The sequence below is a fragment of the Haemorhous mexicanus genome, chromosome Z, assembly GCF_027477595.1.
Source record: "Haemorhous mexicanus isolate bHaeMex1 chromosome Z, bHaeMex1.pri, whole genome shotgun sequence".
Taxonomy (NCBI): domain Eukaryota; kingdom Metazoa; phylum Chordata; class Aves; order Passeriformes; family Fringillidae; genus Haemorhous; species Haemorhous mexicanus.
This window is the reverse complement of record NC_082381.1, coordinates 37,326,843-37,348,670: the sequence shown is the minus strand read 5'-3', so window position 1 is coordinate 37,348,670 and position 21,828 is coordinate 37,326,843. Positions and strand designations below refer to the sequence as shown.

The 21,828-nt window shown below is 40.5% G+C and overlaps 1 protein-coding gene across 8 annotated transcripts in view; it reads right to left on the bottom strand.

The window, feature by feature from the left end:
• Nucleotides 1–1,510: 1,510 nt before the first annotated feature.
• PTGR1 (prostaglandin reductase 1) overlaps nucleotides 1,511–21,828 on the bottom strand; it is a 43,563-nt gene continuing 23,245 nt past the window's right edge. The window contains exons 1-10 of one of the 8 annotated variants that reach the window (XM_059836438.1): nucleotides 21,707–21,824; nucleotides 12,457–12,563; nucleotides 10,546–10,591; nucleotides 9,784–9,843; nucleotides 8,365–8,532; nucleotides 6,227–6,344; nucleotides 5,789–5,944; nucleotides 4,195–4,300; nucleotides 3,063–3,181; nucleotides 1,511–2,181 (exon numbers count right to left, since the gene is read on the bottom strand). In XM_059836438.1, the coding sequence (XP_059692421.1) occupies nucleotides 2,071–2,181; nucleotides 3,063–3,181; nucleotides 4,195–4,300; nucleotides 5,789–5,944; nucleotides 6,227–6,344; nucleotides 8,365–8,532; nucleotides 9,784–9,843; nucleotides 10,546–10,591; nucleotides 12,457–12,562 (990 nt within the window). In that variant the 5' untranslated portion in view covers nucleotide 12,563; nucleotides 21,707–21,824 and the 3' untranslated portion in view covers nucleotides 1,511–2,070. Of the gene's footprint in view, nucleotides 2,182–2,384; nucleotides 2,632–3,062; nucleotides 3,182–4,194; nucleotides 4,301–5,788; nucleotides 5,945–6,226; nucleotides 6,345–8,364; nucleotides 8,533–9,783; nucleotides 9,844–10,545; nucleotides 10,592–12,456; nucleotides 12,564–13,140; nucleotides 13,368–21,706; nucleotides 21,825–21,828 lie in introns of those variants that run through there. The other 7 variants (XM_059836434.1, XM_059836436.1, XM_059836437.1 and 4 more) reach the window with 7 other exon arrangements.

Sequence of the window (21,828 nt, the reverse complement as noted above, 5' to 3'; positions counted from 1 at the left end):
TGCTTCACTTGCAGGGCAAAACAGAGGGACTTTCATCCTGCCTTGTTCCACTGCCACAAGGAAAAAATTCAAAATTTTTAGTATTTCCTTTTTATTTTCAACATGTGGAAAAATCTAGGTATTGTTCCACAAACTTAGAACTTTGAGGACAATAAGACTCACAGTAAGAAACTACTGCAAGACCTCCAAACGGTAACAGACAATGAGGGATAATTGTCATTATAATTGTCATTATTCATGTGGTGGCAGTGTTCCTGACATGTAACAGAAAACTTGGATTTTCATGAGGATACAGTTATATTCCCCAGAGAAGTTCAGAGGTGTGTGGTGTTGGTTTCATGCAGAAAAATTATATTTTATGGTTAAATAGCCCTGCAAAATCAACTGCTATTTATGAAGCATAAATCTGCACAGAGCAAAGGGGAATGTACAGATCAGTATTTTAGAAGGAAGCAGGCTGAGACAGGATTGTTCTAACTGACAATCTTTCTGCAACTCTGACCAAGGGACAGGAACTCCATGTGGCTGTTCTTAGTTCACTTCCTAATCATCACTTTACTTGAAACAAGAGATCATTAATTCACTAGATTTAATTCAGTATTTTAGGAATTGCAAGCCCTCTGAAAATTCCTCAACAAAGAGCTACCACACAACAGCACACCTCTATTCAGTGCATCTGAAGCCTACTGACAAGAAGTTCCCTCTTTTGCTTTAGCACTTTATGTGACGTGCAATGGTATTAGTCCACAAATCTTCCTTAGTGGCCAATGTAAAACCACTCAGTGGCCAATGTAAAACCACAGCACTGGAGCTTACTCAAATCGTCAAATAATTCTCCTCAGAAAACAGTATAAAGTGACCAGAACCTCTTTCTTACCCACTTGTGCCAAGGTTCATTATTTCCCCAGTGGCCAGCTCACCTGCATTTCAGGGTGTGTTTTGTTAAGTCCACTCAGTCCACTATTATCAATCTACATCTTAAGAGATCTCTTTTTGTTGACATACATAGCATCTAATCCTGGAATTGCAAAGATATTAAAGCTGTTTGGGATTGCTCTTCAAGGATCAGTAATGCAATCTTCGAACTAACAAAGAAGTCCTCCACAGTGACTGTAAATGGATCACCATCACCTTCAATGCCTCTTTGTATCCCATAGTAACAGGTCCTTGTTCTCTTTCAGAACATCTAAGATACCGAAAGTGCTACAGTTGCTAATCTATGTGTCTCCTTTGTGTGGCACATTGTGTGTGCTGGACACCTATTTAACACAGTAGGGCCATCATATTCATCTCACCTTCCAGGAGAGCCAGGATAAACACTATGGCAAGGTCACCTCCAAGCTTGGACACCAACGACAAGTTTCTCAAGAAAATTAGTAATCTATCCATATCAACTGCACTAAGATCTGCTGGGATAAACAAGTCCTTTTAGTATTTTAGCTCCTATATGTTCACCATAAGGAAGTGAAAGAGAGAGGATTCCACAAATAGAACTATAACATAAGCAAAGTATACATTAAGAGATTTATTTTTCCTTTCCATATTCTCAGAATAACTGAGAAAGCTACACTGTTTAATGAAAAATTTTTTTAAAAAGCCAGCTAGAGAGGAAGCTGGAATCCCCAAGTTTTGTTAGCTTAGCTTGCTCCTTGATATGGGTTTAAAAAAATCCCCCTTGCAAAGTTCTGGGCCAAATCAATGGGTAAAAATTAAATGTGCCATCAGTTAGCAAAGCTTTTCAAATTGATTTTCCTTTCTACAAGCGTGCTCACAGAAAGGTTCAAGCTATTATCAAATCTGTTAAAGTTCTGATTTTCAGCAATTTTAAGTCACTTTGTTTTGTGTAGCTCTGGGAAGCAATTCTCAATTTCTTCACAAGCAAAGCAATTGGACTAAATACTTAGACTAATTATTAACATTAATAATTAGCCAAATTATTAACAGAAGTTACCACGAACAAGCATCTAGCAAAAAGACTGAAACATACTGATCACATTATTTGACAAGTGAATTAAAGGCATTTGACAGAATCACATTCTCCTGCACCAGTCTCCCAGGAATATCTGATCTTCACACTTTTACAACAGCTTTTCCAAGATTTTCTCCCTTTAACATTCCTATAAAAGCCGTTGGCATATTCTCAAATCCTTCAGTGACTTGTTCATGGCACTTCACCTTACCCTGTCAAAAGAAAGAAAATTGCTGAATTTTCATCCACCAAAACAGAGTAACTTGCAGCAATATTTTCTCCAGCATATATATTTCATTTGAAACACACAAGCTGGCATGCACCAGCATAAATGCAAAACCAGGTGGGCTCTTGTGAGGATCTGCTTTTGTTGTAAAACCTTTTACTTGGAGTCATAACAGGAAGTAAAAGTCACTGCTGTAAAAACATACCAGGACAGATTTACTGCTACTTGGTCCCCAAACAATTGACAGGTAGGGGATCATTTACCCAAAACCAGGCCTGTCTCTATCCATACAGAAGTATGGAATTGCAAATCCAATTATCAAAACCTGACCCATCCCAAAACCTCATGTATGTACAAGCTAGAGCCTCTTAACCTTTACTGGTCACACTCACAAACTTCTCACAGCCATGAACTCGGTTACTAACTCAGCCTTCACCTAGAAAAATAAAGTACAAGAAATTCCCTATTAAATTCCTTTAAAGCCCAGCTTCCAATACTATAAATTCATTCTTTCCAGTAACTTCAGCACAATACTACAATGGAAATCCTGGCCCATACTATAAATGACTCAATGAGAGATACAGGAATTACTCTAACTATGAAAATCTTCATTATCAGGTAAGTATTTCTGAATTATTTCTGGAAGCATGCTTCTTCAAAGCCTACATGTATTCTGGATTATATCTGAGTCTACAAGCTGATATCACACATCTCAACAAAACAGAAGGGATTAGGCATATTTATCATAGTTTAAGTGTTCCCAAGAGTCTCAAGGATCAAGGCAGGGAGAGGAGAGACCTCTTGAAAAGATGGACTCTGCAGAGTGAGTACACCTTACAAACAAGTGCCCCTTCCTTCCTTCCTCACCTCCATGACCCACTTCAGCAGCGCCTGCAGACCTTCCTCCCGGCGGTTGTTCCATCGGCTCACAATAAACCCTTCCATTTGAAGCTCTTTGAAAATCATGGGAAGCTGCACATAAGGCCCTGCAAGAGAAAAGAACCAGCAAGCCACCTGCAATATCAGTTTCATTCAGAATTAGTCTCAATGCATAAAATGAGCTTTTAGCCAGTAAAGATCACTGAATCACTTTCTTTCAGCTAGAAGCAACAGATAAATTTTCCAAAGAGAATTTCCAGCACAAAAGACTGAATATTCATGGACAGATAGTCACCTAGGGAGACAAAGGCCTGATCCATAAAGCTAAAAAATTCTGAAAACAGTTTCATTCAGAAATAAAGTGGCCTCAGCTTCACCTGAGAGACTTAAGCTGAATCTCAAAAATACTGTTTTAATACCTTGTTTGATAGCCTGACAGGCACTCATGCTCTCTCTAACTCTCAGGATCTAAGTTATAAACTCTAGAAAATGTTTCCCCAGTCACAAAAATGTCTGATAGTCTCCTCATTACTAAAAGACTGTTCCATTTTTTTTAAGCGATGTGACAGTCCAAAGCCGGTCAGCTGCCAAAGACAATACAGTCCTTAGAAGGCAAATCTGGAAAATTTAATGCTGTTGAAAACGAATATTCATTCAGCCATATTTCTCAGCAGTTTTATTAGTAGCTGAAATCTTACTGGGAAAAAAAAAACAAAACAAAGCAACCCAGAAAGCTTAAGCTGCATCATCTAAAAACCTGAGGGAAAACCATTATCTCATCTTAAAGTACGTACTACTGTATAAATGGCATGATGACTGTCTTCTGCTGATCTGTATCTGCATAGGGCCATGTGGAGCCCTGTTTTAAGTATCTTAACCACTCCTTCATTCCTAATCACCTGATGTTCACCAGACAGTGTGGGCAAAGGAGGATGAGTGCATGTACGCACAAGGAGCATGGTCCCAGTGTCCCACACGTCCCACAGCAGTAGTTAGTTACCCAAATGTATACAGATATCCACACTTAAATGGCACAGGGAAGTAAAGAGCAGACTGCCATTATGAATTTCTGCCACTACCAAAGACAAAATCATTTTAGATTTACAATAAAGGCCCTCACCTTTCTGAGGCACAGAGTCATTGTACTGAGAGATGGCACCACAGACTGCAATCCTTCCATATTTCTTCATTTGGTTGATAGCAACACTGGCAAATTCTCCACCCACCTACAAGAACCAGAGCATGGACAGCATTAGAGACAATCCAGTGCATTAGAAACAATCCAGTGTTTAGCACTGACTGCCAAAATCTGCCAACATTGCATTGTTGCACCAACAGGTTCAACTGGGGGAAGTGACTTCCACTACCCCAAAGACTTGGTGGCTGCAGAAACCTTGGATTTCCACAGTGCTATGAGGACTCAATCTCACTCTTCTAAAAATTATTTATGAATGTATGGAATTAGTTTTAATTCCAAATCTGTTTCATGAAGCTTGGTTTGGAAGCATGAGGCAGGACTAGCAAATAGATCCCTCCTCCTAAGGGTGCTAAGAAGCACCAACCCTGCTTTTCCCACACACCAGTCTGCAATTTTACATCTTTACGTCATGGTGATGTAAACTTTTTACTTCACGGTTCTCATCTCCAAAATAGGGATGTGATGTGAAAAGAAGCTTTTAATAGTGAAAACCTGTGAAAAATTATACTGCTGTGCAGAGCTCTGCACAAAAGCTAGAAGTGAGAATGAAGGGAATGGACATGACCATGAGCTAGGGTTTAAGACCTTAGCTCCTGCCACAGAGACAAGCACTTTGCCAGGACACCAGACATTCCTTTCAATTGCCAGAGAAAGGCAAAACACCATGGCCTTCATCCCTGGATTGGCAGAAGCACTTCTGAAAGAAAGACATGCCAAAGAGGTGATGATGGTTTATTTTAAACCAGGTAGCTAGCCAGGGAGTTTAAGGCCAATATATCAGCTAATACCCCCATGGCCAGGTATTATATTATCAGGTATGATATATATGTTAGCTGTCGTAGGAAATTAAAAGAGACAGGGGTAGTTCTTTATCTTGAAAGTGAACTGACACAATTTAACTGCATCCATACTGTTAAATTTTCTTAGCCTTTAAAACAAGATGTTCACATTCAAGCACCTATCAAGAACAGTACATTGTCCCCATTAATTCCAGCTATATTTGGGAGATGTCAGAAACTTTCTGAGGGCTGCTCCAGTAGATTTGCCTTGCTACTGTTTTGTTTACCGGTACCAATGCAGCCCGCAGGACCACATAATGTGGAGCCATCCACACTCACTCCCATTTCAGCAATAGCAGAGAACTGCCTGTGGTTGAAGGTGGGGCCAGGAATGGACTGGATCAGTTTCATGTTACTGTGCCCGTCACTTGCGAAAATGCGCCATGCTTTTCAGAGAGTGAAATAAAACCTCTCTCCCCATTTACAAACACTGCCAACAATCCAGCTTTGCCTTTTCAGTTTTGTTCTTTCTGTTACTGCTCAAGTCAGCTGCAGAAATATGTGTGGGAAGGGATCAGAAAAGCAGTAAGCTCCTACAAAGACCATTGCTTGATTAAATGGATCTCCATACTGAAATCCTGGTGTAGACTTCAATTAGATTATTACAATATTGAGTTCCTGCTAGAGTTTAAAGAAAATGACAGGTGCTCAAGGAAAGGCCTTCTTTCTGAACTTACATTGTCAAAGAAACAGTCATAGCCATCAGGAGAGGCTTTACGCAGTGCTTCATCCAGAGATTTAACAGTCTTGTAATTAAAGGCTTCATCGAAGCCTATTTTTTTCAGATAGGCAACCTTGTCATCTGAGCCAGCACAGCCAACCACTTTGCAACCCTGCAAGGAAAGGAGAAAAACACTTATAAACATCCCCTGACAATGCAGGCTGACATTCAGAGTGTGCTAGGTGAAGGGCTCACCCTTAAAGGCTGTTGTCTGCATATGAACTCCTGAAACATCCAGCTAGATTTGCTATGTTGTCAGGAGCTTTTCCATCTCAAGACCCTAGTGTAGACACGCCTTCAGGGATGCTTGTCCTACTGATCATTCATGGCCTTGTTGCCCTGTTTGACAGCTATGTCTTCTCAGCAGCACGTATGAGCAGTTCAAGCCACTCACCCCAATTTTAGCGAGCTGCCCTACCACAGAGCCCACAGCGCCAGCTGCAGCATTAACAAGGACTGTCTCTCCTGGCTTCATCTTGCAGACCTCCAGCAGACCAAAATACGCAGTGAGGCTGCAAAGGAAAGGAAAGAATGTTCAGTGAGGAATAAAAGATGACAGACACACAGATGTGGCTTGACCACACTGATCCAAAATACAGTCACCACCAGAACAAGATTAAGTCTTCCTATATTGTGAAATACAAAACTTAATGGAACCTTAATTTGGCTTTTTCACAGCCATCCCAAAAAAAAAAAAAAAAAAAAAAAAAACAAAAAAAAAAACACAACAACACAGATACACTGCTGAGAAAGAGATTGCTGAGGCAGAAATCTCTCGAAGGTGAAAACAGCTTTCATTGTGCTCATTAGTGAGAAGGAGAAGCACAGATAACTCTGTGGCAACTCAGTTACATACTGGAAGAGACAGTAAATCCAGCATAGACAGAGGTCAGTTTCCAGCTGGTATCTACTAGATTAAATTATATTAATCACAAATCAAAGCTGGCAGAAAAAGATAAAAAGGCTGAGAAAAACTTGCTGAACTGATGGGCTCACTGCTCCAGAGGTCTACTGTGCTATGGCTACTGGGTGAAACACAGAATAGTTAAGGTTTGAAAAGACCTCCAAGATCACTGAGTCCAATCTCTGATCAATTACCACCTTGTCAACTAAATCTTAGCTCTAAGTGCCATATCCAGTTGTTTCTTGAGCACCTTCAGGGACAGTGAATCCACCACTTCCCTGGACAGTCTGTTCCAATGCTTGACAATCTCTTCTGTGAAGAAATTCTTCCTGGTGTCCAACCTGAACATCCTGGAATGCAGCTTGAGGCCATTTCCTGTTGTCCTGTCACTTATTACCTGTGAGAAGAGACTGACCCCCATTTGGTAACAACCTCGTTCAGGTAGTTGCAGAGAAGAGTAAGGTCTCCTTGAGCCTGTTTTTATCCATGCTAAACAAGTCCAGCTCCTTCACCTGCTTCTCATCAGACTTGTGCTGCAGGTCCTTCAGCTTTGCTGCCCTTATCTGGATATACCCCAGCAAGTCAAAGTCTTCCTTGTAGTGAGGGGCCCAAAACTGGAAACTTCAGGTCTCACCAGTGCATTAGTAATCTGTAGGAACCACTGAAGTAGCTCAACGACTGGTCAAGAATCCCACAGAACTCTTCTAATTTCTAAATTCAAGCTCATAGCTTCCCATATGGTCTCAAATGAAAAAGCTAACTGAATTCCTCTATAAGACATCTAGAAAAAAACATGCATCTTGACTGATGTTAAAATCAAATCTGAGAAGTTCTCCACCACACACAATTTTACAATCATTTTGAAAGCCTTCCAGATCATTAGCACTGCCTAAGTCCTGATCTCCCATAAAAACTACAGAGAATGAATAAGAAATGCAAGCAGATGACTGAGAGATTCCAATAGTACATACAGATTCCAAAGCACAGCACTTCTGTCTGCTGCAGTGCAATTTAAAGAACATCTATTTTGCTGCATGATACAGCATCTGTCTTTTGCACTTTGGGGTTGATTCTGGAAATACAGTGAATAGCAACAGAGCCCAATCAGTAAAAACAGACTAGTCCAGGTGCCAGTGAAGTTTGAGACTTTCTACTAAGGCTAACACAGACTGAACTACATTCTTTCCAGCTCTTCCTGGATCCTCTTTCTGACCTATTACAGCTCCTCAAGGAGAGGCACAATAATCTCCAAGGCAAATCTCCTCTGATGTTGAGGAAGGACTAAACTTCATGCCCTATACAGGGCAAGCACATCCAGATGCACAGCTTTTTTACCAGCATGAACAGGCAGCATGATAGTAGAACAAGATAGTAGAACAAGACTCTTTCTGACCTATTACAGCTCCTCAAGGAGAAGCACAATAATCTCCAAGGCAAATCTCCTCTGATGTTGAGGAAGGACTAAACTTCATGCCCTATACAGGGCAAGCACATCCAGATGCACAGCTTTTTTACCAGCATGAACAGGCAGCATGATAGTAGAACAAGACAAAGGTCAATACAGACAGGAAGAAAGCTCCTGCACACCAAAATCCAGGGGATAGTTGCCTTTTCATCTCCAAACTTACCCTGGCATGCCAATTGTTCCAAGAGCTAGAGATTTGGGGAGTGATTCCGGCCAAGTGGAAGGAAGGAGTTGTAGATCTTTCCCATCAGAGATAAAATGAGTTCTCCAGCCCCTGCTAGCCACAACAAAGGCTCCCACTGTGAAAGCAGGATTTTTGCTTTCTACAACCCTGTTTAAAAAGTAAAAAAAAACAAAAACAAAACTAAACAAAAAAAAAAAAAACCTAAGCAAAAAAAAAACCAACCAAAAAACCCATATCCTGTTAGAAACAAATCAATACTGGGTCTTCCATTCTTCCTGTGATTCATAAAAAAAATATTTCACGTCATGATTTTTAACCTGTATCTTCTGACTGCTGATGCTTTAGGGGTCAAGTGCCTTTCCTGAAATGTCTACAGCCTCTTATAAAGAGGGAAATACTGGCAAGATGATTTTAGATTCAGCATCGCCCACAATAAACCAAATTTTCACACACAAGTGCCAATTGTTTCTTTGACTAGCACCAGTTTGGTTTGAGATCAGACCAGGCTTCTGTGAGTTAGAATGCAGGAAAGAGGATGCTAGGATTAAAGGATGGAACAGCAAGTTGCTGATAAGCTGTCTGTTCTCAGACAAACTGCACATCATTTAAAAATTTAAGATCCTGAAGAGGAATGTCCTGGGGTAATGAAATCAGATAAAAAGCAATATCTAAAATCAGGGAGATATCCATATCAGGATCTCTATGCCAAATGAAAATTCCACTTTCTTAGCTCAACAACAAAACTGTGTTGGAAAGGGGTAGATAAGCAGCTTAGAATTATTAGAAACAGTTGACCCTCTGTCCATCAGACTTGGTTGTTAATTTATCCCAGCCCTCAATGTTTCTGCAGAGAAACACAAGAGTCAAAGGCCACAGATGTTCCTAGGCAGCAACTCACAGGCAGCACAGCAGGAGCAAGCTGACAGAGGGAAACATCTGTGCAGCTACATAACCACAAGCTTAGGAAAAGGATGGATTTAAGGTTATATAACGCTTTGGCTTGAGCTGTATCTTTGAAGATGCAGAGATATTTTCAGCTGGAATAGATAGCATGCATGATTGCAGTCATGCAGCTACTAGCACATCAGGTTTTAAAATGTGAAGTTCAAAATGTGCAAAGTACAATAGTTGGTCCTTTATACTTGTAAAAATTGCCTTTGAAGACATTATCACCAGCAACAATATACCAATTTTATCCTAGGTCTATATGCTCTCCAGAAAAGCAAAAGATTCTTGGAGGAAAAATACATTCCAACCACTTACAGGTAAGAAAGTCAGTAGCAGAAGTATGTAGACACAAGTCAGGGATGGGTAACATAAGCTGCAGATGTCTGGAGTGTCAGCACATTCCTGTTGTGATCTGCCATGCACACTGATAACAGGAACTGAAGGTCTTACCTGGCAACCTGCGTGCCTATCATTATGTCACCCTCCTTCATGTCCCTTCGACTGTAAGGTCTACAACACAGGCAAACACAGCTTACAGCATGCAACTTTAATAACATTCCAGACACACTAGGAAGTAGTAGCAACTGCTTGACACAGAAAGAGAATATCTGTTGTTGACAGTTAACAATTAGCTTGTCATTGTAACAGCATAACCAGATGTTTTCCAGAGCCAGCTACTTGGGCATCCTGAGCAGGAGTGCTGGTGGGATGACAGTATTAATCTTCCCATCATGGTCCATCACTACAACAAGACTGAGACCCAAAGAACTATCTCCGAATTTAGTGTCCACAACGCCTCTTCAAACTACCCAGTCTCCCTGTGCTTCAACTACCCCTTATTGGGTATTTCAGCAATGTCCACCTTAAAATGTGTGTCCTTAAGTACAAGTTTGCTAAGTTAAATTAAGCAGGAACTGTTACAAGGCTACAGTCTCATTCGAGTACATTGCATTCCAGTTGAAGACATGACAAGGAACAACAGCTGATTGAAAAGTCTAGGGCAGCAGAAATGTTACCCCAACGTCTAGTTAAATCTGGCACAGCTCCATATATTATTGAGTCTTGTAATTCACGTACATTTTTTAAAAAGCTCACAAAGGCATTGGGATGCTGAAAACAGCAGTGAGTGCTGCCCACTGTTGTTTTGAGGTTTAAACGGCAATTCAAATGAGGTGTCTTAGCCAGAAATTCAGAAAGGACAAAAAAGTATACCTCATGTAAGGATCAACACTGAGAAACACTGATTCAAGGAGCAACTCTGCAACAAAAGACAAAGCAAATTCCTGGATATTAACAGTGCAATAGAGCACAGTTTCCACAAGTCAGTCTTTCAGCTAAATTGATATGAACTCCTGACAGCTCAAAACCCCCATATCTTTGTTTAGGAAAAACCTACCAGAAACAACTACAACATTCTTTAGTTTTGGGTTATTGGCATGCTGTTGAAAACTAAAATTTCCCCAGTGTAGCTTTAGCAAACTATCTTATTTTCAACCTTGCAATTTCGCATGTATCTCCTCTCTCTGCAGAAGAGTCAAGCAGCCAGAATTCATAATCAAAAATCTCATTTAATTTCGATGTATATAAAATGTCATCCCATGATTCAGCCAGAAGAGGGTGGCACAGGTCAAATACAAACTAATTGGCTGCCTTAAACAGAAGGCATTAGTTCATCCTTTCTAAATAGCCTAATCCACTTTACTGTCTAACAACACTTGTTCTTGGGAAAGACACTGTTAAACATGTTTTAAACTTCTCATTTACACAGCAGTTTGAGCGGTTCATCTCCACCGACTAATATTTTTCATGGCCTGTGCTGCAGCAGTCTAGCTGTAAATGTACTCAGAGATGGAAGTACCTTCCCATTACTTAAGAGTGAGCAGAAAAGCCACGTAACATAACAAGGAAGGCCATCGCATATAAAAGTGCCATTGTAGTGTGAGCTTATGCCTCTTTTTGCTTTAGGGATTAAAATATGAAGGAAAAATTACTCTATCTTCTTAAATACCCACAGCATGAAATTTTTAAATGTATTTGCAAATGTAAGAAGAAATCCATTTTTCAAACATTTAAGTTGTAAACATAATTGGTACTTTAATATCCTTCTGCATAATTCCTTCTACACACCTTTTAAAGCGTGGCAAATTTTGTAAATGACAAGTGGTGGGATGAGTCTCAGGAAAATACAGTACAAATGTCCATGTGAAACCAAAAATCAAAGTTCATTCTTTTATCAACAGCTCCTGTGATTGATATGATGATAAGTTATCATATTCCTTAATCTTTTTAAAACAGAGAAACACAGGAATAAAACCTGTCTTTTTTTTTTTCCTATTTATATTCAACCTCTCTTCCTGTTGCAACAATCAAATAAGATAAGGAATGCCAAAAAAAATCGATTTTGAATGCAGGCAAAAATCTTGCCATCTTTCTTCTTGAAATAGAAGATCAACCTTCTGTGACTCCAGCCCCAAGGTCTTTCAGCAGCAGGCTCACTCCCGGTGCAGTCACTCTGCTCTCCTCTAGCACTATCCTCAATATTTTCTCCATCAGCATGAAAAACTCCACTGAAAACCTAGTCCTATAGGGTATCATGTTCTCCATCTTTTTCCAAAAGATTTTGAAAATTAAAGTAGATAAAAACATTTTACTAGTAAAACATGTTAGGAACTTAATACAGTTACTTCATTGGTTCTAAGTCACAGTCCACTTCTCTCTTTTGGCATTAAAAAAATTCTCTTCTCCTGGCTGCTGGTTTTGAGGCCACATCACTTCTTCATGGTGATTTTCTCCATTTGCAAACACATTCAAATGCCTTTGTCATTAGGCAGCAAGAGCGATTAGGCAGCAGTAACTGTGAAAAATAGGCTCCAATTGCTGTGTGATGGACTTAGAATTCAATCATTGTTTCTAAGGCCTTATCAAGAATGCCTTTGAAACCACCAACCCCATCAGTATACGTTTTCAGCAATTGTCCTTCACCCTTAAGGTGCATGGCTTGTGACAAGCCAGCAATTTTTGAAATTCCAAAGAGAAACATGCAGTTTTATAGATCCACAGCCACACATCAGCAAACATATAACCTCCAGAAAAATTAGTAGTGACAAGTAGCATTCTGCTCACCTCCATCCTTTAGATTTGGTAGCTCTATCTTTTTCAGGTCAAAGTCACTGGTTTTGGGAAAACCATCAAAATGCTTCTTTAGAGCCCATGCCTTGGCAATCACCATCCTGTGTACAAACACAGACAAAGCACAGCTGTCAAAGCGATGCCCAACAGTGCTGGGCTGCTCGTGGGGCTGGTTTAGATTTCATCAGGCAAAACATCTATCTCAATAATGTGCCATCACACAAGAAAGCCTCTGCTTGTCTCTGTGGTAATATCACCAGGTTGAGAAAATGTCAGAAAAGTACCCTTATTGCATTAGCAACCTAGATCTTCCTCCGACCTGTCAGACCTCTCTGCCTGCTGGCAGCAAGTCCTCATGTGGGAAGTCATCCCAGCAAAATATACATCTCCCACTCTAATGATACTAAAGAAGGAAAATCTACTCATTCTAGGAGGAAAAAAAAATCCCTTTAGAAAATATAATTAAAAACTTATGTCAATTAACTATTAACCATTAAACTAAACTTTTACAAGCTTGAACCAAAGTGCAAATGAGAAAAACAAATGTAAGCAAGATCTCTTACTGTGACATTCATCATATTGAAAAAAAATGCTTCTCCAGTTGCAAAGCTTAGCGCTTAGAACTGGGAGCACACTGCTACCAATATTTTTCATACAAGACAGAAACAAATAAATTACTTGCATTAATTCTATCGTCACAGATCCTTTTCCCTTCTTACACCCAAGGGAACCAACAAGAACAGAGAAGTTTATACTTAGAGCAAGCAGGTGAAAACTGGGTCTCCCGCTGACAAGACAATAACCTTCTGCGTCTGCTCAGTCACTGGCTGGACTCCTTCAGTCACACACACTCAGAAAAGATGAAAATGTCTGCTCTTGGTAGGTACTGCCCTCAGTACACCTCCCTTGAAGTAAGTAAACATAGCATAAGGAACACCCACTGTGATTCACTTTCCTCCCATTAAGTAGTTGAGATTAACCCTTCAAACCCAGTTCAGCTCAGTGCCCAGCCAGCTGCACAGGCACTTTGTCAAGCATGCAATGCTAACTGCATAAAACCCATGGTTCTAGAACCCACAAAATTCTGCAGTCGGGAGACAAGACTATCCACCACAACAGGAATTTCTTCAAATTACATTTTACCCATCCAGTCCTGAAACTCTACCTCTGTGCAGAAATAACTAATTAAAAATTAATGTCCATTTCATTGCTCAATTCATACTTGAACACAGCAAATACATTCACCACTCATGGTGTGTGCCCTGACACGTTCCCTGTTCTCAGCACAAGGACAGATTGCATGGCTAAGCCTCTATCTACGAGCCACCTTAAGAATCAATAGCAAATTTTGGCATTTTGCCCCAACTATGTTGCAATGAGGTATGTAACAAGGGAGAAAACTCTGTGCAGGGGACTGTCTTCAGCTTTTGTTCTTTTTGTGAAAACGCCCAAGTACAATATGAAGGGTGAAAAGTGTAAAGAAACCAATACATTGCGACGTGTTCAACTACAAAACCCCTGAAGACAGAAGTGCTAATGAGTACCGAGGACCTGAGGGAAAAAAAGCAAAATGTGTTTAAAGATGCACATGCAAAGATCAGGGAGAACAGGGCAAGCTCTCTATCTGCTCTATTATCTACTATTTAGATAAAAGAGTCTGTCACCAAATCCAGAAACTAATCAGCACTTAACAACTTTTTGTGATGAAACAGAGATATTTCGTGTTCCGCAATGGCAAAGAAACACAAAGCAAGTGAAGGTTTCCTGCACCAGAAGTGTGTGCTGGGGAAATCACCTTTCACAAAATCAAGTATCATCAAAATCGAAGCATCCCAGAGTAGATAAGTGGGCCAGCATTTGTATCTGCTGCTTTATGTATTTGCTTTGGTATCAACAGTGTTTGGCTGCAACAAAAGACACTGCAGCAACAACCAAGCAAAGCGAGAAAACAGGAGCAAAAGGTGAGTTCAGAAATACACAAAACGGATCCCATTCACTAGCTTACACTCACAGGCATTGAGAGGGATTTGTCCCACCTGTGTGCCCTGCATTCAGATAGGCACCCAAGTGCTCCAACCAGGAATGATCAGGGACAAAGGGATGCTGGCTAGGCTGGCAGCCATGCACTGATGTGCCATTTGCACCTCCGGGGAGCCAAAAGTGCTTCAGAAATGCTTTGTCCTCCATCCTGTCACGTGTCTGTGAATCATCAATACTGACTCCCTGCTTTTTGTATCTTTTGTGTGTATGCCTCCAAGGCACCAGCCCTGTTCTTTACTTTCCCACTATCCTATCTTAGTAGCTTGAGTCTTTACATTTTGAGTACAGGACGAACTGTAAATGTACGTGCCATCAGTACTGGCTATTTCAGTCTCTCTTCTGTTGTTTCTTCGGGTGCTTCCACCCTCAGATCTCCTATTCACAGGAATCCTCACCTTCCTATCAAACATCTCTACTTTTTGGAAAACACGGGTTTTTCTGCAGAGCAATGATCCTGCTTAGGAACAATATCGAAACACTAATTTCACTAAACCCTTTTTTATTATATTTAGGCCTAATTTTGGAAACAGAACAAATTTTCTGTCTACTATTTCTCTTTTTTTCTACTGAAATCACATCATTATAGCCATTTCAAGGCTAGGAGACTCTCCTGTAGGTCATAAAACAAAAACCCCAAACCAAACAGAAAACAATACAGACACATGCTTGATTATTAGAGCCACAAACTATTTTCCAGGACAACAAACCAAGATGTTTTTGTATGTTTAGATATAAAATCATAAGAAGTAGTAAGGACTACATTGCTCAAGCAAGCATATAAAATAACTCCAAAGGATAAACAGCAGTGATACAACATTTCTGGGTTCCAGCAAAATTTTACTGGACTAAGTATGTCATAGCTACAATCTCAGTTCCAAGAACAGTAACCTGCTCTTGTAAACTGTAATGCTACCTTGTTTTCAAGGTCAGTAGGTCTGAATAATAAATTTCTTTTGACAGTTAATTATATCTTAGTTAACCAGGAGTTTTGTGATTTTTCAAAAAAAAATTGTAATGAACTACATTTAATTAGTTTTAAAAAAAGTTTGACTGTGATTTTGATTTAGATCTGTGTTGCATGAGTGTCAGCAGAAAACTCTGAGAAATTACCTCACTGTAACCACAGGAAGGAACTCCATGGACCCACACTGCTCATAGAACCTAATCAGTGGAAGAACTGAATTCAATAAAGAATTATTCAATGGTTATCAAATAACTAGAGATTAATTAGAAGTCATAGAACAAGAAAGATAAGGAGTCAAAGGTCTATACATCCCAGAAAATTTCATTAACACATTGCAGGTGCAGTAAGGGAGCCACTTCATAGCTGAGTACACCCCAGAAAACTTAATCAATAGAAATTGTCTAACCAGGACAGTAAATTTAATAAAGCACTGTTTAGCTGGATTAAACTTGGGTTATCCATTAAACAAAGAGAGATTAAATGCTCTGAAAGTACTTAAAAAACCAAAACATATATACCACAATGCAATAAATTAGGCAGATTTTTCGGAGTGTCTATAAAATATCTTGGATGTTATAGTGTATATGAATGCCTGAAAATTATTGTTTCTTTGAACAGGTCTCTGCAAATAAATTCCCAATATGTTCCAAATTTTGACTCAATACTGTTATTAGGAATGTTCCTCTAACAGCTTTTTGCTGGTAGATTTAAAACTCTTCGTTACACTTCTGTGTGTTTGCTGTATAAAGTGTTTCATAGACCATTATAATTATTACAGTAGAGACTGCTGTGATAACTTGAGAACGAACAGCCCAGAGAGTGATAAGAAGGTATCTTTAAAAATAAGGTGATGCATTTCTGCTTGTTTTTCTTAAAAAAGAACCAAAAAGCCTTTGCTGAAATTGAAGGCCAAGACAGCATTTAGTCTGATGTCCTTGAAACCCTCCTTGCCCTGTGGTCTAGCCCATCAAGTTATCAAATAAAACAGACAATCAAGGAAAGAAATAATGGATTGGGAAGTCTTGGCTTTTTGCACTAGCAATGTACGTAACAAAGCAAGGATCCCACCTGTTTTCAGATACTGCAGCAGCTGCAAGCTGCAGCAGAGCTGAAAGTGAAAGCTTCACACAGGTAATCATAGCTCAGTTCCCAAAATCAGCATGAGTAATGAGGTTCACAATTCAGGGGAAAATGGAAGAGAAGAAGAAAGACATGAAAACTGGAATACCATAATACATACTAGCAACTAGAAAAGAAGAGACAGACAAGTCTGAGAAAATTGAAATAGTTTCAATAGACTGAAGAGCTAGTGGTGATAACCGAAATCAGGAAATCATCACATTAAAGCAGAAAAGCAGTAAAGCTTTCAAGACAGCATGAGTCAAATCAGAAAAATTTACCTTTCTCATCTAACCTCAGCTGTTATTCCTGATTGGTGTGGTATGGTTTCCTAGCCTGGACTTGCCCAAATCTAACCTTGAGGACAAAATCCTTTTAGAAACCTGTCAGTTACATGAGTTCAATTAAAATTTTGGGTTAGCTTAACAGGTCATATTCCTGACAGTCACAGTTTGTAAATATGATTGTGGAACTTTTCCTTTCATCTCCATTCTGAAGCAGTTACACACTGGAAGAAAAGGGTGTGATTCTTCTGAGGCTAAGTAAAGTGTATCTCAGACATAATTAATCTGTAGATTGGTTCTGAGGAGAAATTCACCCATCACAACAACAGCAAAGTTGTTCTGGTAATCATCATCTTATCTATTTTCTTCCCCCAGATCTAATGTATTAATATTCTGCAGCATTTTAAAACAAAGTGCCTTTAACCAGCATAAGGGACAAAAACGTTAAAAAAAACCAAAACCAACCAACCCACAAAAAGCCCCTCAAACTAACATAAAAGGACTTCTTGGCAGTAGATACTGCCAAGGGAGTAACAATCCAGAGACCACCTCATACACATACAAGGATTACCTGGGAGTGAATATGGCCTCAAATCCCATGTTCTTACAAGCTTTAGCAAAAGCTACCTGTTCTTCCCTCTGACTTAGTTCTTACAATGCTTTTTCAATTGTATTTTTTTTTCCCTGTGGTAAGAACAAAGTAAAGGCAAACCACTCCCATGCTACTTTTGGCAGAGACCATACTGCAAATATCCACACAAGCATGACACTGCATTAAAAAGCAATAAGCTGCAACTGCACTTTACTTATGCAATACTACCAAATCTTGGAAGAAGGTCAAAGATTGAAGGCGGCTAGTTTTCACTCTCCTAAATGACTGTGCCACTTTGTTATCAGGTTGCAAATCCAACAGAGGTTCAAAGGAGCAAGTTCACACGAGAAAGTGAAAAGGGATGTCAACACCATCACAGAAATAGGTCAGCTGCATGCAGCTCTCAGAACTGCACTTAAGTAAGACCTTATCACTCTCTACAGATATCTGAAAAGAGGCTGTAGCCAGGTGGGGGCCAGTCTCCAAGTAATAAGTGACAGGATGAGAGGAAATGAGCTTAAGCTGAACCAAGGGAGATTTAATTTAGGTGCTATAAAAATATTCTTCACAGAAAGGGCTGTAAAGCATTGGAACATGCTGTGGAATCTCCATAGTGGGAAGTGTTCAAAAAACATGGCACTTGCGGACATGTCTACTACATGGACAAACTACATTCCTTTACTGGTGAACATGGTGGTGCTAGGTTGGACTTGATGATCTTAAAGGTCTTCTTCCAGCTTTAGCTTTCTATGAGCTCTCTATGGCTCTATGGGGCACAGCACCTGATGTGGGCTGACAAAAAAAGCTGAAGCTACTTAAAGGGCCAGCTGTGCTTTCCTAGACACTGCATAAAGTGATTAAACCTAAACCTCTTCTAGGCACTTTTTTTACTTCTGCCTTACTTAAATGTTGATACAGGACAAACATGTTGTAACATCAGTAAATGCAAAATTTCATCAAAGCTATAGAAATATCCTATAGCCCAGTTTCACTTCTGCCTGTTCTTACAGCAACAGGCCTGTTACTGCCCCACAGAGAGAAATGATTAATCCGCTTGATTTTACAGCTGCCAAATAAAACTTTGAGTATATAAAAGCATAGATTTCTACAAAGGTTAAACACCCCCTTGCAGCGTACACATCTCTTGGAGCATAGTGACTAAGTGAACTCGGAAGGGAAGTGACAAACTTCAAGCTGGAGCTTTCAAGCACCAGCAATCTCTCTGAAGCCCCCTGGACTTCTGTACTATAACAAGGGTAGTTTCACCGTTGAACAAGTTCCTGCTTGTAACATATACAACCAGCTTCTCCCACAAGATGGAAACTTGCTGCTCAAGCCCACTTAGCATATACATACATCTCACCTGGTATCTCTCACCCGTTATCTTGTAGTATTAAGGAGACTTGATAAACGAAAAATTAAAGGGACATGAGGAAAAAAAGAAGAGGGATGTCAATGAGCGTCCAAGGAAACAAATTTCAAGAGTGGAAGCACAGATCAGATTGTAACAGACATGTGAAGCTGTATTACTTTTGAAAGATAATAGATAAAGATTTCAACCTGTTCTAATATCTGACCTTGACATGGTTTGGCAGGAGGAAATCACAGGATTCTCCATGTGTCACTGTTAAACACTGTTCAGCAAACAACATTTATCATCTCTTACCGTGCATTCCCCTCAGATGAAGTAGGTTCCATCCTCTTAACACTGTGCTGCTAAGCAGCTAAAGATGGCAGAAGAAACAATAGCTTTTGTTTCTGGATACTGAACAAAGCCATTCCTCTCTTGGTTTTCCTTCATCATCTTGGTGACTCTACACTGGATCTGTTCATGTGTGTCGGGGACTTTCTTCTACTAGGGAACTGAGAACGCTGGATGCAGCTGGATCCAAGTTCAGGGTAGTGGGGAAAGATTCTGCTCTTCCAGGTTATGACTGTCTAGGTCTTTAATAAGGATATCAAAAATTATGGCTAGTAATAGGCTGTCCACTGTGGTGGACAATCCTCCAACTTAGGAACAAGATTAACTCACCAATTTGTCTCTGAGGTAGGGCTAGATGAACACTCACATTTACAGACCATAGGAGATAGTCAGAGCTCACACCCCTGACCAGTGTTGATCAGTGGCAAGAGGGAAATCTGTCAGGTATCATATGTCATATGTAGGATGGCTTCTTTGTCATGACACTGGGACCCTAGGATGGCATTTTTCACAGACGCAATCCTATCACTAGACCTTCACTTATAGTAGGGAACACTTTGCTACTCCAGTCCCCACTCTGCTGTCCACCCACACTAAGGGTGTGGAAAGACAGGTGGTTTGCCATTGAAGACTGAGGCAAAAAAGTTGTTGAGTGCCTCAGCCTTCTCATCCATTGCTACCCATTTGCCAGCCTTGCATTTCCCACAGTGGTGTGTGTGTGTATGCTTTCTTTCACCTCTCCTGTCAAAGTAACATTCCTGTAGACACCCTTCTTGTTATTCTTCACACTCCTTGTCAAGTTCAGCTCCAGATGCCCCCGGCCTTCCTCAGCCCATCCCTACACAATCAGACTACCTACACTCTTCCCAGACACCTGCCCTGCTTCCACTGCCTCTGCATGTCCTTCCTGCCTTTTTGTTTGACTCACACATGCTGATTTCTTGCCTTCTTTGCCCAATTTCTTGTGACTGGGGATCACTAGCTCTTGTGCTCTGTGGAAGGTGTCCTTAAAAATATATCACCTCTTGTCCAAAAGGGCAGTTTCACAGAGGATTCTACTGACTAGCTCCTTCAACAGCTGGAATTTTGCTTCTCGGAAGTTCAATAAAGTTATTATAACAATAACAAAACCACTCGTAGATAGCCACCTGCTAAAAATATATTTTCCTTCCTCAAACCATGTGTTATATTCATTCCAATGTGCTAACTGCATGTTAAATAGCTACAACTCGATTTTATATTTCTTAAAATGAAGCACTTAAATTTAAGCCTTATGACGACAAAGCTATTACAGATCTACTTAATAACTTATTTCTTAATACTTAAGCAATTAATTGTTTTTCTTTCCCATCTCATATGTAAACAGGGAACAAACCTGGCTGTCTTTATAGGATGAAGCTGCTCACATCAGAATTGGTTCTGCTTTATTTCAATTTCCTTATTTCAGGCTGTGGTTAATCTGGATGGAAAAGGAGAAGCTGGAGCAGGTACAGTACTAGCTCCCCAGCTGCCAACTCTCTCAACACACTGAGAATAACTTTGGAATTTGAAGAACAACCAGGTGCCACCTTCAGTGTAGTCCAAGCAGCCACCTCTAACAGGAACAAACCAGGAACCCTCTTGCAGGCAAGAAACACTCAAGCACGTTTCCCACAGCAGGCAGATTCAAAAATAATTTCGGAACATTTTCAGTTTGCCAAAAAAGAGTGGGTTGCATAGTTACACAGTATCATTCTGACTCTTGTCCAAACTCAAAATAATTTTTCCCAGTATAAGTTGAAGATGTAAGCAAGTGAACTGCAGATAAGGGACCATCAAGTACTTCTGGCTACAGTACTTCCAGCAGCAGTGATGTCACACTAATGCCTTAAACAGCTGCATCCAATATAATTCCTGAAGCAAGCAAATATATCTTTTTTTCCCTAATGTAAAGTAGACCTGCAGTCTGAAAAATTTCATATTACTGAAATAGCAACAAACTGAGTAGTCTAGGACACCAAGTTTTACAGCTGACCTCAGCAGTAACACTGTCCAGCTGACAGCCTGCAAAGTCCTGGTCTATCTGCACAGCACGACAAAAGCAGGCTCAGGAATGAGTAAATGCCCTCAGCCGACTTTGCTTTCCTGCTTTGACCAGTGCGGCAATAAATAGACAGCTACTGTTCTTCCAGTGTCACGTACTCACATATTTTGAGCAATTTCTCCTAATTCTGCTTGAATGGAAGCATGTGTGTTTATATTACAACAACAGATTTGAACAGGCATAAATGGCGCCTGGGTTTTGTTTTCATTTTTTGGGGGGGAAGGAGTGGGGCAGGCATAACAGGAATGCGTGTAGGAAGTAGAGAGCAGCGCTTTCTTCATTTTGACTTAATTTTAGGGAGGTACAAAGACACTTCCCGCCGCAGCCTGGCGCTAACGCTCAAGCTCCTCAGCGGCGCTACAGAGCTCCCCAGGAACGCCCGAGTGCCTCCCCGTGCACCCCCATCTCCCTCGGGGACCAGAGGCCCCCCGCCGCTCTCCCTCCCTGGGCCGGCACCCACCATTTTCCGCCAGCTCCCGCCCCAGCAGAGCCCTTTCCCCGCCGTGCCTGCCCGGCCGTGCCCGCCGTCCCCTCCGGCCGCGTCCCAGCTGCGCCCGCTCCTCTCCCAGGAGGCGCCAGGCA